The 15,065-nt window shown below is 44.7% G+C and overlaps 1 protein-coding gene across 1 annotated transcript; it reads left to right on the top strand.

Moving 5' to 3' along the window:
- The first annotated feature begins 860 nt into the window (after nt 1-860).
- On the top strand, nt 861-14,692 carry LOC144097747 (uncharacterized). The gene is made up of 4 exons (XM_077630384.1): nt 861-940; nt 3,210-3,394; nt 8,699-8,773; nt 14,420-14,692. The coding sequence occupies exons 1-4, from the start codon at nt 892-894 to the stop codon at nt 14,690-14,692; spliced, it is 582 nt and encodes a 193-aa protein (XP_077486510.1). The 5' UTR covers nt 861-891.
- The last annotated feature ends 373 nt before the right edge of the window (nt 14,693-15,065 follow it).

Raw genomic sequence — 15,065 nt, 5'->3', positions numbered from 1 at the left:
GATTGTTTAAACCGCCTCACAGCTTCCCCCCCCCCCCCCCCCCCGCCCCCCACCTACTACTCTGGCGGTTAAACGCGTGGACAGTGACACGTGCCTTGCGCTTTCTCTGCATGCTTTATTGAAGACGTTTTTTTTTCCTCTACTCTTCTCCAAAGGGGAAACAAAAAACTTGAATAGAGTCCGGCACTTGTTTCTCATTTTTCTCGTACTGTCCCATCGTCCTTTCTTTCTCACGGGCTTCCTGTTCATTCCAACTTTCGTGCAACGCCGCAGCCTTCCGGCTAGACGAGGGTGTTGTACTGGCGCACAGTGTTCTACGTTCTGGTTATTCGGTGCACAGCATTATGCGCCGTACTTCATCAGATCAGGTGACAGCACCATCACGCGTCAACTGCTAAAGCTTACCCTACGTAGAACTCGGAATACCTGTCAGCGGAGCGTATTTCCACTTGCGGAGTAGTCCAGTCGCACTAGAGGTGCAGCCGCTAGAGCGCAGTTGTCAGCGTTGCGAACAGTGCATCGAACTTACTGAGATTGACCCGCGTAACGTGTGTGTGCGTTCGTGCGTGTGCAGCCTTTCAAAGGCCAGGCACCAGGATCCGGTTGTTCCGCGTGGCGCGCAGTGGCCACTGTCGCCAGCCCTGCGACAAGAAGAGAGAGAGTTCAACGGTAGGGGTGAACCGCACCAGGGGGCTCTGACCAGGAATGACGGCAAAACTGGATTTCCGAACATGTCCGGACTCCGTGGGTCTTATCGCACCACGCCCGGCCTCCTCTCCGCCACCCGTTCGGTGGCGTCATTGACGCTGCCCTTGAAAAGGGCCCCGACACGGGTCATCCGTGGTCAGTGTCACTTCGGCTTGGGAACTGTCCGGGTCCGCAGCCGTCGCCATGGGAGCCAAAGGAGTGATGCTCGCCTTGGCGCTCGTCTTGTTCATGGGTGAGTTGCGTGTTCGATGTTCTCAGCAGGACAGCTGCCCAGCGCTCGCACAACCTTTTCCGAAAGGGTCTCTCAGGCTTAGAGTGAAGTCCTGATTAATTCTCACTGGACGTAAGGAATGATTTGTGTACCGCGCTGCTATCCCAGCTTTAGTTTCTTGCGCACATTTTTGGTGCCAATGTACGCTGTTGGGCCCATTATTTGCCCTTATTTTTGTATCATTTATGCACAGTAGATAAAAGGGCTCTGCTACTCTAACCAATGCTTTTACTGCGAGAACACTAATTAGCGTGGCCCCAACAAAGAGTCTTGTGTGAAGCCTCGGTGTAACTCAGGTAAGCTCGCCTTAGTTCTCAGGAGCGCCGTGCCAGCTGTAGCCAACGGGAGGGTGACCTTTGACAAGCCTAGCATAGTAACAGCCCATGCAGAAATAAAAAAAATATTGCCGCGAGTGTGCTTCAAACCCGCGGTGGTGCGAACCGATCAGCTTTACTGGCCACTGCACGAAAGCACTATGCTATCGCCGCAGTCGATCACGCCTCGTGTTGTTGTTGCTTTTGACGGAATGGCACATACCCACGGTTGGATTGGTCTTGTGCTAAACTGCAACGCACTCTCGCTGTGTGCATTGCACATCGTCGTATTCATCGACTTCCATCTGCGGCGCGAACAGATCAGGTCATTTTAACTTCGGTCAGAGCTTAACCTGAGTCTGTCGTGACCACAGGTGCCGACGACCTTGCAATGAGCCAACGAGGCTAAACACATGATTCCGCACGCCTACACGGTTTGGCAACGTTAAAATCTTGCCACTCTTTTTTTTTCCATTCAGTGAGTGATAAAATTGTTATTCGCTAGACAGCCTGCTGAATTCTGTGGTAATCTTGAAATTGAAGAAAGGGCGCATACGTACAAGGACGAATCTTTCGGAGGATGTTTGGCGCTCACCTTCTGAGAGATAAAAAAAGGTTTAGAAAACAGCGCATTGAGGCGAGTCTCAAAGTGATCATTATTGCTTTTTCCAAAAACTCCACATGTTGAATTTCACCATCGACTTCACTTCCCAAAGTACTGGGCCTGAAACATCGCCCGTCACCCTGATGGCGCCCTTGTGAGTAATGACGAGTGTGTAGTTATTCCCCTGACTTCTTTTACCACACCCTCGCGTTGTTGACGATCGCATGTACCAACGAAAAACTATTATGACCAGAAGAAATGCTCACTTGTTACTTCTTCGCGAACGCAAGGTCGCTGCGAATTAAACCAGCAGACCGGCATTTCTTGTCCTCTGCAACGCAAATCCTGCCAATGAATTTCTTTCAGCACGTTTCTTTGAATGTAAATTTGACATCAAGTTCGTACGCACTTGGCGTCTATCCTCTTATTTGAGGATTACTGATGTCATTTTTAAAAATAAGGCTCACATTGCTAGATGATATGATATGGTTATCTTAAATTTAGAGTAGGGCTCTTTTTACGTTCCGCAAGACCGTGTATTATCGTGCTCCACGCTAGAGCAATAAACGTTGTCAAATGTGAAGACGCTTTTATCAGAATACTTATTTTGGTTTGTTGATGCAGAAAAAGTGGAGTATATGAAACGGCCGTTCTTTCAGTTCGTGGCAATGTTTAGCGTCCATGGAGTGCCATGGCTTTTGTTGCCATTGTAAGGGGTGAACAAACTATGAACCACCTTAGAAGAGAAAAATAATGCGAGATAATGTTGAACACACTGCCATCGCTGTCTCGGTCCCTGGTACTAAATGATTCTGAAAAAAAGAAGCGCGATGTTATCTAACTAATCCTCAATATGATATAGCCCTTCCAAAAAACCACTCATACTGGAGTGCCCGGTTTCGACCGGCATCGCTAAGTTAACAGCGGAGCATATGAAGTGGTTTGCATGATATGCCTCGTTTTTTATGTGAGATTTTGAAATATTTCTTTTTATATTGGCACTGAGATTTCAAGCCTGTGCCCCGAAGAGTACTACCATGACGTTTGGGTTTCTGGAGATGAACATTCATAACGTTTACACAAATTTCCCTTCAAAGTGTGACAGCCAGCAGGATAACCGTTCGTAGACATCTGCGGCGCCGTCACTATATTAAAGAGCCATGATGAATGCAAGGCTATTTATTTGTTTACATGTATAGAAAAGCTTGTCCATCGGTCATAAGCTAGATAACGCTTTTGAAAATGTACACAGCGTGTGATACCGCCATTTTTTATCCAATCATCCATGTTCCTTGTTCTTGTCTTTTTGCAGTGTGCGTCGCGTATTGTCAAAGGCATGGAAGTGGAGGCCGCTACCCTGGTGGCGGAGGCTACCCTGGGGGCGGAGGTGGCTACCCTGGTGGCGGAGGTGGCTACCCCGGCGGAGGAGGGGGCTACCCTGGAGGTGGAGGAGGCTACCCTGGAGGTGGTGGAGGCGGTGGTGGACAGTTCTGCAACGTAGGTTTTCAGACATTATCTTTGCTCGAACAGTGACTTCTGAGAGACGTAGGGCTAGGAGAAATGGGGAACTGTGGTAGACGTTTCCGATCAAGGGTCAGAGAGGCTGACAAGTCTGTGTTCTCTGTAGTGCAATAACTATCAGCCCCGATAATCTGCCAAGCCTATCATGACATCTTAGCGTTGTTCTGTATGTTGTTGTTTATAAATGTTCTAGTGGTATCCGGTAGACACCGATATTGTCCATTCTGCCTCATGTTACGCATGTCATCGAGCTCAGTCTGATCGTAAATATATGGAGCTTCACAACGCGAACTGCTGATTTCATATTGTGGGTGGTTACATGAAATTACAATTTACACGCGCTACATATAAATTATCATAATAAACATATCACGCCTCTAGCATCATGTATCGAATACAAATTGCGAAATAAAACGAGCAAATGAAATTCTAATACTGATATATGTGCGCGTTCACATAACTCTAATGATATAGGTACAAGTGAATCCATCATTAAAGAGAGCACATTATCCGAATTCGACCAATTATTACTCTATAAGATTGAGCGAAAACACACTTTATCCCTTGTTCCAAATAGTTCTCTTCTGGACGGACGTTGTCCATGAGACATTTTCAACTTAAGTGCGGAAGAGTCAGATCTTGTGCTGTGGTGCGAACTGGCTTTTGCCTTTCGTATTGGATCCACCTGCACATAATCGCAGTACATTTCACTTCTACTGGCGCCACTTCCTTAGTAGACAGTGCATTCGAGAACTTGATCAGTGGGCAAGCCTACCGTTGGCGTAGTGCAGGCTTTTCCGCATCGCCACGCTGACTGCGTGCATGGTCCGTGACTGAATAACGTGCAAGTATACGCCGCACTTTTCTTCTGAAGTGCATGAATTAAAGCATAAAGATAATTGCATGCATATTTACTAGAAAAGAAATCAAGAGTTGAAAAAGCTGGCAACTCTGCCTTCGCTGTTCACCTTTGTAAAATTTCTCTCTCATCTAACGGGGAGTGTGATAGCTGTACCGAGACTGTTCTCCCTGCCTCGTGGCAGCTCGCGTTCTAAGAATGGCATAGTGCCCAATGCCGCCTGGATCCCATGAACACAAAGGGTAAATTCTCCAGGTCATTCACTCTAGTGCACACTCGGTTGATATCATCATTCATCGACACGTTAACGAGGAGAATATTGTTACTGCACACTTGTACGAAGACCACAGCTAAATCGTTTACTGCAGATAAAGTACCTTTCGTGAATTATGCCATTAAGACTGATTGCCAGCGGTGTTTACGCAAAAAGAGGCATGGTAGCGCTAAGCTGTTTTAAACGGCCTATCTATGCGTTGCAAAAAGAAAGCATATAATAGCTGTATTTTTCATACTCATATTTGGGGCAAAAACTTGGAAGCTAAGGTAAAGTTCTTGAAATAAGGATGCAGAAAGCGCAACCAGTTATGCAAAGGGCAAGACTGGCTCTATCGGAGCTGGTGGGTACGTAGCTTGAGCGGCCGTCAGAACGGGAACACACACGACACATGAGCGACGTTGTGCTTCGTCATTAATGTGTTCGTGTCTGTTCCCGTTATTATTATTATTATTATTATTATTATTATTATTATTATTATTATTATTATTATTATTATTATTATTATTATTATTATTATTATTATTTATTGATACTGCAGGCCAATAAACTGGCCCTAGCAGGAGGGGCAATACAGTAAAAAGTGTGACGATGCAAAACAACAATAAACACTAACGAAAAATAATGCTGGGTGTAGCAGTGTTACTCAATGAATACGCTCTGGTACCAGCACAATAACGAACAAAACATGAAGAGTGGCACATGTGAAATAACAAACAGGCGGGCAATTTTTACTCAGAACAACAGAACTGTTTCTGGGGGAAAAAAAAAAGGCATCACAAAGTGAAGGAGTTAGGAAAACATAACAGATTGTGAACACTGGTTTTGTTTCAGTTAGTTTATGGAAAAAAGATGTTTTTCCAGCTCTTCTGCAAAGTTTTGTGACTGCAATACATCGACAGGTATAGAATTCCATTCATGTATAGTACGCGGAAAGAAACTATTCATATGGGATTTTGTTTTAGAAAATATTGGCGTAAGTGAAAGGTTATGTCTGTGTCTTGTCTGGCGTGAACTTAGAGGTTTTACGCAATGAGGCAGCTGAAGTGCGCTTTTTCCATTTATAATGTTATGTAAAAATTGGAGACGACTTATCTTCCGCCTGTTTTCCAGCGTACTGATTTTATTTGCAAGCATTATTAAAGACGGAGAATCCTCTCTTTTATATTTACTAAAGATGAATCTGATAGCCTTCCTTTGAACACGCTCTAAATTCATTATATTCTTTTTAGTATGAGGATCCCATACAACTGCTGCATACTCCAGTTTGGAACGGACAAATGTGTTGTATGCTAACATTTTGGTATTTGCAGGTGCATTTCTAAGTTTCCTTTTCAAGAACCACAATTTGCGCAATGCTGCTGAACATGTAATGGAAATATGGTTTGACCAAGAGAGTTTACTGTTGAATGTGAGACCCAAATACTTGTATTTTTCAACCTCAGATATTATTGTGTTGTTAAGTACATAAGAAAATACACTAGGTTCTTTTTTCCGTGTGACTCGCAGCAAAACTGTTTTGTTTACATTGATTTCCATGCACCAAAGTTCACACCAATCACGGATAGCATTAACTGATTCCTGTAAGTAATTGCTGTCGTTCCTGGAAACAATTTTTCTAAAAATGACACAGTCATCCGCAAATAAATTAACATGGACATCATCAGGAATTACGTCGACTATATCATTAATATAGATCAAAAATAAAAGTGGTCCTAATACGCTGCCTTGCGGTACACCAGAAGTTACCTGACGGATATTGGAAGTACATTTGTTTATTTCAACAAATTGCTGTCTATGGCGGAGGTAGGCCTGGATCCATGTTATAATATTTGTAGGAAGACCAATGCGCTCTAGTTTGTGGAGTAATTTTCCATGGGGAACCTTATCGAATGCTTTACTAAAATAAAAAAAAAAGCATATCGACTTGCCCGGACGTGTCAAGCACCTGAGAGATTTCATGAACAACTGACACAAGTTGAGTTGTTGTCGACAGTCCCTTTCGAAACCCATGTTGAAAATGGAGAGAGGACATTATGGTCTGTCAAAAACTGACGAATAAAGCCTGCGACAATGTGCTCTAATAATTTGCTGCAAGTGGTCGTTATAGAAATGGGACGATAATTCGATACTGTAAGATGGTCACCCTTTTATGAATTGGAACAACTCTTGCGGTACGCCAGTCAGATGGTATTTCTCCTAATTGTAATGATAAGTTGAAAAAGTCAGTTAAAAAAACGCATATCTGTTCCGCATGCCTTCGTAAAAAAGCATTTGGTATATTATCGGCCCGGCAGATTTCCTGACATCAATTTTTAAGAGCATATCCAAAACACCTTGCCTGGAAATCACAATGTCATGTACAAAAGACCTATCATTGTTATGATGTTCAAATTCATCCAGGTCAGAAAACACACTCCAAAAATAATCATTGAAGTGTTCGGCAATACTGGAAACGTCTTCAATTATTTCATCATTAACCTTAATTTTATGAATTGCCTGTTTAGATTGACCTAAAAAACGCCAAAACTTCTGTGGGGCATGTGAAATAAAATCAACAAGATCATGACTGAAAACTTATCTCGGGCTGCTTTCACTTTTGTTAGTAATTCAGTTTTCAATTTTTTGGAAGACAAACTCTGCCTGCTATGTTTCTTCATTCGCTTTAGTTTTCGCTTAGTTTGGATAATATCTCTGTTTATCCACGGGTTTGATGGAGGTTTCTTGACACTTCTCAGTGGAATGAATCTGTTAATGCAATAAGAGGCTATGTCCCTGAACTTTTGCCATGAAAGCTCGACATCATCATGGACAACATTTAGGTATAGGTCTAAGTAATCGATAATTGATGTATCATCTGCTTTAGCATAGTCCCTAACCTTAAATCGTTCGCGTTGTTTTCTTCTATTCACGTTATATATGACGCCACTCAAGCTATGCAAACGGATCGTTTGATTAAAATATATACAAAAGGAAGTTGTAAGTGCAACATCAATGTGCAAGAAGAAAGTACAGTGGGTGAGAGAAGAAACCTGAATAAATGAAATTTTACTTTAAATTAAGAAGAATAGATGGGGGTTGGGTAGGGCATGTAATGCGAAGAGAAAATGACCGATGCTCTTTTAGGGTAGCGGGTGGTTTCCAAGAGAGCGCAAGCGTAGCAGTGGGCGACAGAAAGTTAACAGGGCGAATGAGATTAGGAAGTTCGCGGGAATACGGTGGGCGCAGCTGGCACAGGCCGGGTTAATTGGAGGTCGATGAGAGAGACTTTTGTCGTCGTGTGGGCGTGGTCAGGCTGATCATGATGACAATGACTAGCTGCCATCAGTCGCGGTGGCTGAGCAGCTCTGGTGGCCTGGCTTTAAGCACGAGCTAGTGGGTTTGATCCATGACATTATCTGCCCATCTGGAAGGAGGCAAAATAGGAAAACGGCGGTTAGATTGGTACTCTAGAAATGCGCTTTTAGTGCTTAGTTAATGATTTAAGGCTTTCCTAACACGCGGTCCTCACAGGCACGCTCCCTTAGTTCTGGCACATTAAAATTCCTTACCGCTTATATTCCTGATACCTGGAATGTTATTTGCATCACCGACGTTTTTTTCAAATATTTAGGACATGATTAATTAGCATTCTAAAGCAGAGTTGAATTATTTCTTGTTGCGTTTTAAACTTTTCTGGCTCTTTGCTGGGCTCTGGGTGTGAATTCGCTTTACTTTTTTTTTCGACCGCCACCGCAAAATGTGCTTTCCCTTACACCCACCTTTTCAGAAGCTCCTGAAAATGAAAGAAGCGGTATGACCTTGAACTTACTCACCATGTGGTTGCACTTGTTTGAAAAGTAACTTGGATGAAGATTTTCACAGCGCGAAACTTCCTTTCAATCCTGCCCCGCCTGCGATTCGACTGACTAATATGTTGGAGGATTTTTTCTATTGCTTGTATCAGGTGGATATGCGTATGTAATACTTCCAAACTATCATGTTCTTCGACAGTGGGGAAGAACCAGCTGGACAAAGGCAAATGAATGCGTTTAAGTGCTTGCAGAAACTTTGGTACTTTTTCGGTCATGAAGCCAGAGTGTCTAAAGTTCAGTATGATAAACAGATGGTTCGTGGCTTGCAATGAATAATTTTCCTGCTTCCTCAGGGTCGCCGCTGTCGACCAGGCTACTACTGTGGCCCATCTCACTGCCGCCGACCACCATGCGCGGTGGCCAAAGATGTAAGTAGCTGATAATCGAGCTTACGTATATGCGCAGTTTCTGTGCTTTGCTTTTGGACCTTTAGCATATTTCTACCTGTTAAAGCAGTGCAAAACACCAATAATGACTACGAAGGAGACATAGCAGCGGTCGAAATAGGAGCTCATCCACTGTACGGTATAACACACTGAGATAAAAGGATGGAAGGCAAAAGACAACCCGTAGATCTAACAACTTTGGTTCACTCAGAAAAAGTGTCCAATATGTATAATTGAATGAAAAACCGATAAAATATATTCCATGAAGGTAATGAATAAAAGCGATTCACTATGTAAAGCCAATAGGATCCTGGACTCGCGCTCAATATAAACTTATCGCTGCCTCCTCAGGTTGTCACGATAAACTTTACGGAATGCCACGATAAAAAAGACTTCTAGGACTTGCCTTTTCCGCTTATAGACCATTCTTTTTGATGTTCGAACTTCGCACACCAAAACCGTGAACATAGACTTTGCAGTGTCAAGGGCGTTGTATTCTTTTGTACGCTATGAACAATTAGGCGCATGCTGTGCTCTGGGGAAGAAAAAAGAATATTCCCAAATGCCTAACCTGACAAATATTGAGAACAAATCACTCGCAAGAAAATGGAGTCTTCATTTATGCATGCTAGAGACACCAGACAGTCAGGGAAAGAATAGTCGGTCTTTAAATAGCGCAATCTTGTTCACGCCTGAAGGACCCACTTGCACGAGGTACCGTGGCGACGCACGCGTTGGTAAAGTTAGCAATGTACAACGCAAAGCAGAGGTGGCCTTAGGCCATTCATTTCTTTTCCATATCTGCCAGAAGGCTCTTACGAATGCCTAAAAATGTTGTACGGCAATTATACACGCGTGTGGGTGAGATAGGCCTGTCTGCACTGTTCCTATTTTTTGTATGCTTCCGGCATAGCCGGTGCATAATCTCGCCGCCACCCTAGTATTGTTCGGCGTGCACCGTACTCAAAGAGGTACCGAGTGCGTCAAAAGTTCCAGGCCATAGGGTTTGCTTTTCAACAGTGCATTCTGGCACTTAAGATGCATCCCTATTGAAAAATGTGTACAGGTTTGAATAGGAGACAAATATGATTATGGCACATTTCGTTTAACATTATAGGATGAAGCTTCCAAAGCGATTCAGCCTTTGAGTGACTCCTTACTGGAGGCCTCCGTATAACTACCATTATCCGTGGTTAATTACCGGGCATTTACATCACACAGTGCATGCAAGTCGTGGGTTCGAACCCGCCCACTTCGGTAGTACTTCGATGGAGGAAAAATGTGAAAAATTACGTGTACTGTGCATTGTTAGTGCCCGTTAAGAACCCCAAGTGGTCGAAATTATCCGGAGCCCTCCACTACGGCGTTCCTCATAGACTGAGCTGCTTTGGGACGTCCATCCTGTAAAGCCAAAACAAATGTGCCATAATCCTCTTTGCTGACCCGTTCAAACCTATATACATTTTTCAGTAGGGATATGAAGCTACCAAGGCTCTTAGAGGTGAGAGTGACAGTTCTCTTACCCTCTACAGAGATTTTTAGAGTCGGGATTGTCGGAAATTCCCGACTGCATGGATAGAATGGCGACCGTGTGGGCTGGGAACATTTAACGCACCGTGTACCCACTGTAACCCTGTAGGCAGTGCCTGCGCCTCACGACGATGACATCCGCAAGACCGAAAACTGCACTCACTACCCAGAAAAATATATTAAGGAAACTAGCTATCACGACAGTTGAGCAGTATACTTCAAGTCGAAACAGTTCAGTTCAATGTGCTTAGGAGGAACTTATCAAAGTGCCACGAATTGCAACGAATTTCTCGTCAGTCAGAAATATATGGGTAGTTGAGACTTTCCTTATAGCCTTGTTACTGCGGCCAGGGGATGGTTAATTTTATTATTTTTGGCTCATCAAGAAAACATATTAAGCTTGGTACCCAAGAGGGATGTCCTTTGAACACAAAAAAAGAAGTTTTAATGCTAAAACAATAATTTATCGAATTTCTGCGCTTCGTTTTGGAAGTGTGTCCATAAAGAAGCCGTTATAATACCTGCCGATAATTTTACTTTTCAGGTGTTCCATACGGCAAGTGACTTCCCCAGTGAAGCCTTCGAGCCTCGCAACAGGAGAAAAACACCAGGTGCAAGGAATAAAAAAAAACTCTTCAAGTTCGAATGCTTGCCTTTGGCAGTCCGTCGTCTCCGAAATACCCTTCTCCATTTACAGGCCCTCAGAGAGAAATCACGTGGCCGTAATCAAGCACAGCAACAAAACTAAACAAAACAAAAACAAAATGCAGTCTGGTTATTGTACTAAAATGAATACGAGTAAGTTGACAACACCAAGCGTGCATCATTTGAGAAATTTAGTGCACAGAACTGGCCCTACTGCCGTTTCCGGAATGACTGTGACAATGTACTGTACATAAAAGCAGTTGATAGGGCTTATGATCTCCAAAGGGCCGGTGGTATAGCGCTGAGAACGCCACGCCCAAGAATGCCATTCACACGCAAGCGATAAACAAAATATGCGCTGGGTAAAGCTAGCGAAAATATTAAAGGGAACACGGGAGCGCATGGCCTCCGGGCTTCTCGAAGCGCTGCCACCGAGACCCGTTGAGAATCGGCGGCGAAGCCGCGCGCACTAAGCGCGGCCGTGTGCTCTTTCCTCGCATGCGCTTGGTGCCGCCCATTCTGGCCGGCTACCGGGGGCAGTGATTTGCGACTTGCGTGACCACGCGTTCCCGTGTTCACTTTGATACTGCCGCCACCTATACATCCGAGGGTAGGCCCTTCCGAACTGCTCTGCACTGAGCACCATATGCTTAAGAAATTACTAGCTTTTACTTTCCTAATTTGGCCTCAGCAACAATGAATGCGCCGAGGTTTCGCGCAAAAAGATGCACAGCACCGTACACAACGAACATTCCTGCGTCATCCGGCTAAATTGCCCACTAACTTGTATGAAAAATTAGCAATGGATCGATTTAATCCTGCCAGGGATTCATTACGAGAATGATAAACGTCGGCTCAGTGCAGAATGTTGCACTTCCTTCGCATGACACTGACTACCGAAGTTATCCCGGACTAGGAGCACCACCTGGAGGGACTGCATTTCGAGCGAGTAATGATGTTTTTTACTACTACTACATGTTCAGCTGCATACTGCCTTCAAGCAATCAAGGAAGAAGCGAGAAAGGAAGAGATCAACAGCGTTATTATTATTTTTGGGAGAACGGTGATGCAAGTGAGCTTGCTGGCAGACTGACATCGTCCTCGTCACGCTAGCGGGAAAGACGTTGGCATGCCCAAACTTTATAGCGAAGGCAGAGACAAAGATTCAAAGACAACAAAATAGCGCGGTGTTTTCTGTGCCGAAAGCGGAATTGGTTCAGCTTCATATATCGCTCAACCGACCCGTGTAGGACTTTCGTTCGAAAAATTCAACCAGGACGAATTAATTCTAAATGATTTTTTCTTCAACTGCAAAGTTTATTTAATTTCCTGTGAAATATGTGCTGCTTTCCTTAGTAGCCGTATGGATGTGCTTGGATGGATGCTACCCCCTTATTAAAATCTACTCCACCTTGGGGGATTCCTCTCTAGTTGATTTGAGTTGAGTTGAAGTGTTGTATGCTACAGGTGGGATTAGCCTGGCTTTATCTGCCGGCAAATGCTCCACCATAGCGTCACTTCTATGTTAATAACGTCCTAAAACTGTCGGATCTACCCCGCTATGCGCAGAGTCACTTATAATAGCACATATTCCACTCCCGCAGTCACCGTCTATGCACACATTCACTCCACACAGTCCACATCACCGTCCACTCCAGAAGTCACCATCTATGCATATATTCAGTCACAGTAGAACATAGTCCATTGCAGTGCCACAATCCATACACACATGCACTCCAAGTATAACATAGTCGTCTCCAGAAGACACCATCTACGCACACATTCAATCACAGTAGACCATAGTCCGTTCGTGCTGTTACCATTTAGAAACAAGATCAGTGTACTGCAGAAATGTTAAAAGAAGGCGTGCAGCCTCCCTTCTGCATGTCTGGTTTCCACTCGGGTAGACAATGTCCTGAACTGTACTGTGAAGGGTTCCTGTATTCTTGAAGGAACTGAACATCACATGCCTTTCCGCGTTGTACTCTGGGCAGTACATAATATACTGTTCGATATCCCGCACACACCACATAAAGAACATAGCGGAGACGATGCCATGCCCGTCTTATGCATCCAGGCAGGAGTGCGAGCAGAGGCCGTGCGAATTCGATGTAGTAGAGTCGCCTGGGATCTCCTCAGTCCCTTGGTCACACATGGCTTGTGGGGTGCACTCCACAGGGTACTGAAATGATCGAGCACTGTTTTCCTGTAGAGGCTTCTTCCATATTGAGGTACATTTTTTATGGATTTCTTGACAGAGCCTTATGGGCGAGACTGTCTGCCACCTCATTGCGTTGACTCCTATGTGAGAGGGCACCATTGGAAATATAGAGTAAAGCCTCTGCTGTGCAGATTCTGCACCAAGCGCAGAGAGCTTATAGACAAGGCATCAGTAAGGAATACGCGCTCTAACCTCTGAAGGGCAGATTTTGAATCAGTTAGGATGACAACATGTTCAGCCGGACAAGGCCCTAACTTCCGTAATTCCTCTATTCATTGTACCAGTGTGCATTCATGCCTGTGTTCACTCTAAGTAAATACATGCGTTCTTCTGATAACGTATTGACACCCTACATCATTTGAAATCTTGTGAGGTCAGAGATAAGATTGCATTTCAGAACCTCCCTTTCCAAGTGCCCTGGTTGCAAGCAGGTTTAGGAGATGGTGAGAGGTAAATCGAGTAGACATGTGTTCTTAAGCCTGTCAACTCAAATGTTTGTCGGACAGATCCTTTCATCTGTGGGGCAGGTGTCTTTAGTGTCTTGACAAAGACGCTTTGGCGCAGGCGAAACAAGCGTTGATGTTCTCTTCTGTGACATGACGGCACAAATGAATCACCACAACGCTTCATCTCATTGGACCTCGCTGTGTGCTTTGTCCTTTGTCAACTGGTCTGATAGTGCGTTGATTTGGCTTGTCTCTTTGTATGGTCCGATGTACGACTTTACAAAAGTCACTACACCTTCGGCGTCAAAAGTTTACAAGGACATTAAGCCGATACAGTCACGGTATTGAACATCTAAAGCACGGCTTTGGAAATGTCGGTGCACCTTTCGCGTTAGAAGCTTGTGAGAACTTTATACCCATAAAGTTTCGAAATTGAAATCCATGCGGTCTGTAGATTCCGCGGCCGCTGCGAGATGCCGCGACGAGCCCGCTTGCTATCGAAACGGCCTTGAAACGGTGCTCGAATGGGGCTCCTTGCCTTATGTGACTCCAGGGGCACGATCGTTGCCTAGAAATCCAGCCCTATTTCGCAATGTTCGTGCTGAAATGTCTTTTCGAGCGCCGAAAGGACACTACAGAAAATCCAGAATGATTTAAGGCGCCTGCGGTTGTTTTCGTCGGCGGTGCATGACAGCACGAAAAAATTTCGGGGCCTCCTGTACGTGCCAGCCTAGAACTGAAACTGACTCAATCGGCCCTTGAGTTTGCTTTCAAATACACCACCAGTGGGCTCGACGAGACGTGCCGACTATCGGCTTTGCACTCATCGACCCCAAAGCTGCAGTCTGCAGGGCATGCGGCGAAGCCACGGAGACGCGGGAGCACTTGGTGTTGCGCTGCACGAAGTTGGTCCTGCAGCCGAGGGAGGGCGCCATCCTCTCTGAAGCACTTGGCTTCATGGAAGTGGAGCGAGAAATGGACATTGCAACCACCAAGGCACGCCTGCAACACTGGTGGACTAAAGCCAAGCGCAGGTCCCTATGGGCTCATCCAAACTGAGAGGCTTTAGTGACATCGCGCGCGCGAGCGTGTGTGTGTGCGTGCGTGCACAACGGAAGAGCACTTTTAAGTTCACCGATTGGTGGTGGTGGTAGTGGTTTTATTAAAAATAATAGTAAAAAGGAAGGAAAAGATTTTTGCTAGCCCCGGCATCTGCCATTGATACTGAAGCACCTGAGCTGGGGCAGCGGAAATAAAGGACAGCAGGCAGAATGGAGAAATGAAATGAAAGAGGTGAGGGGACAGGAATAGAGGACAGGGGGAGAAGTAATATGTACAAACTATTTACACAATAAGTAATGTGTCCAGGTTGTGCGCGTGATTAGTTCATTTAAGAGGAATTAAATCACACACGCACACAGCATTGTGTAGG

The sequence above is a fragment of the Amblyomma americanum genome, chromosome 7 (assembly GCF_052857255.1).
Source record: "Amblyomma americanum isolate KBUSLIRL-KWMA chromosome 7, ASM5285725v1, whole genome shotgun sequence".
NCBI lineage: Eukaryota > Metazoa > Arthropoda > Arachnida > Ixodida > Ixodidae > Amblyomma > Amblyomma americanum.
The sequence above is the reverse complement of the archived record's forward strand: the minus strand, read 5'-3'. Positions and strand labels throughout refer to the sequence as shown.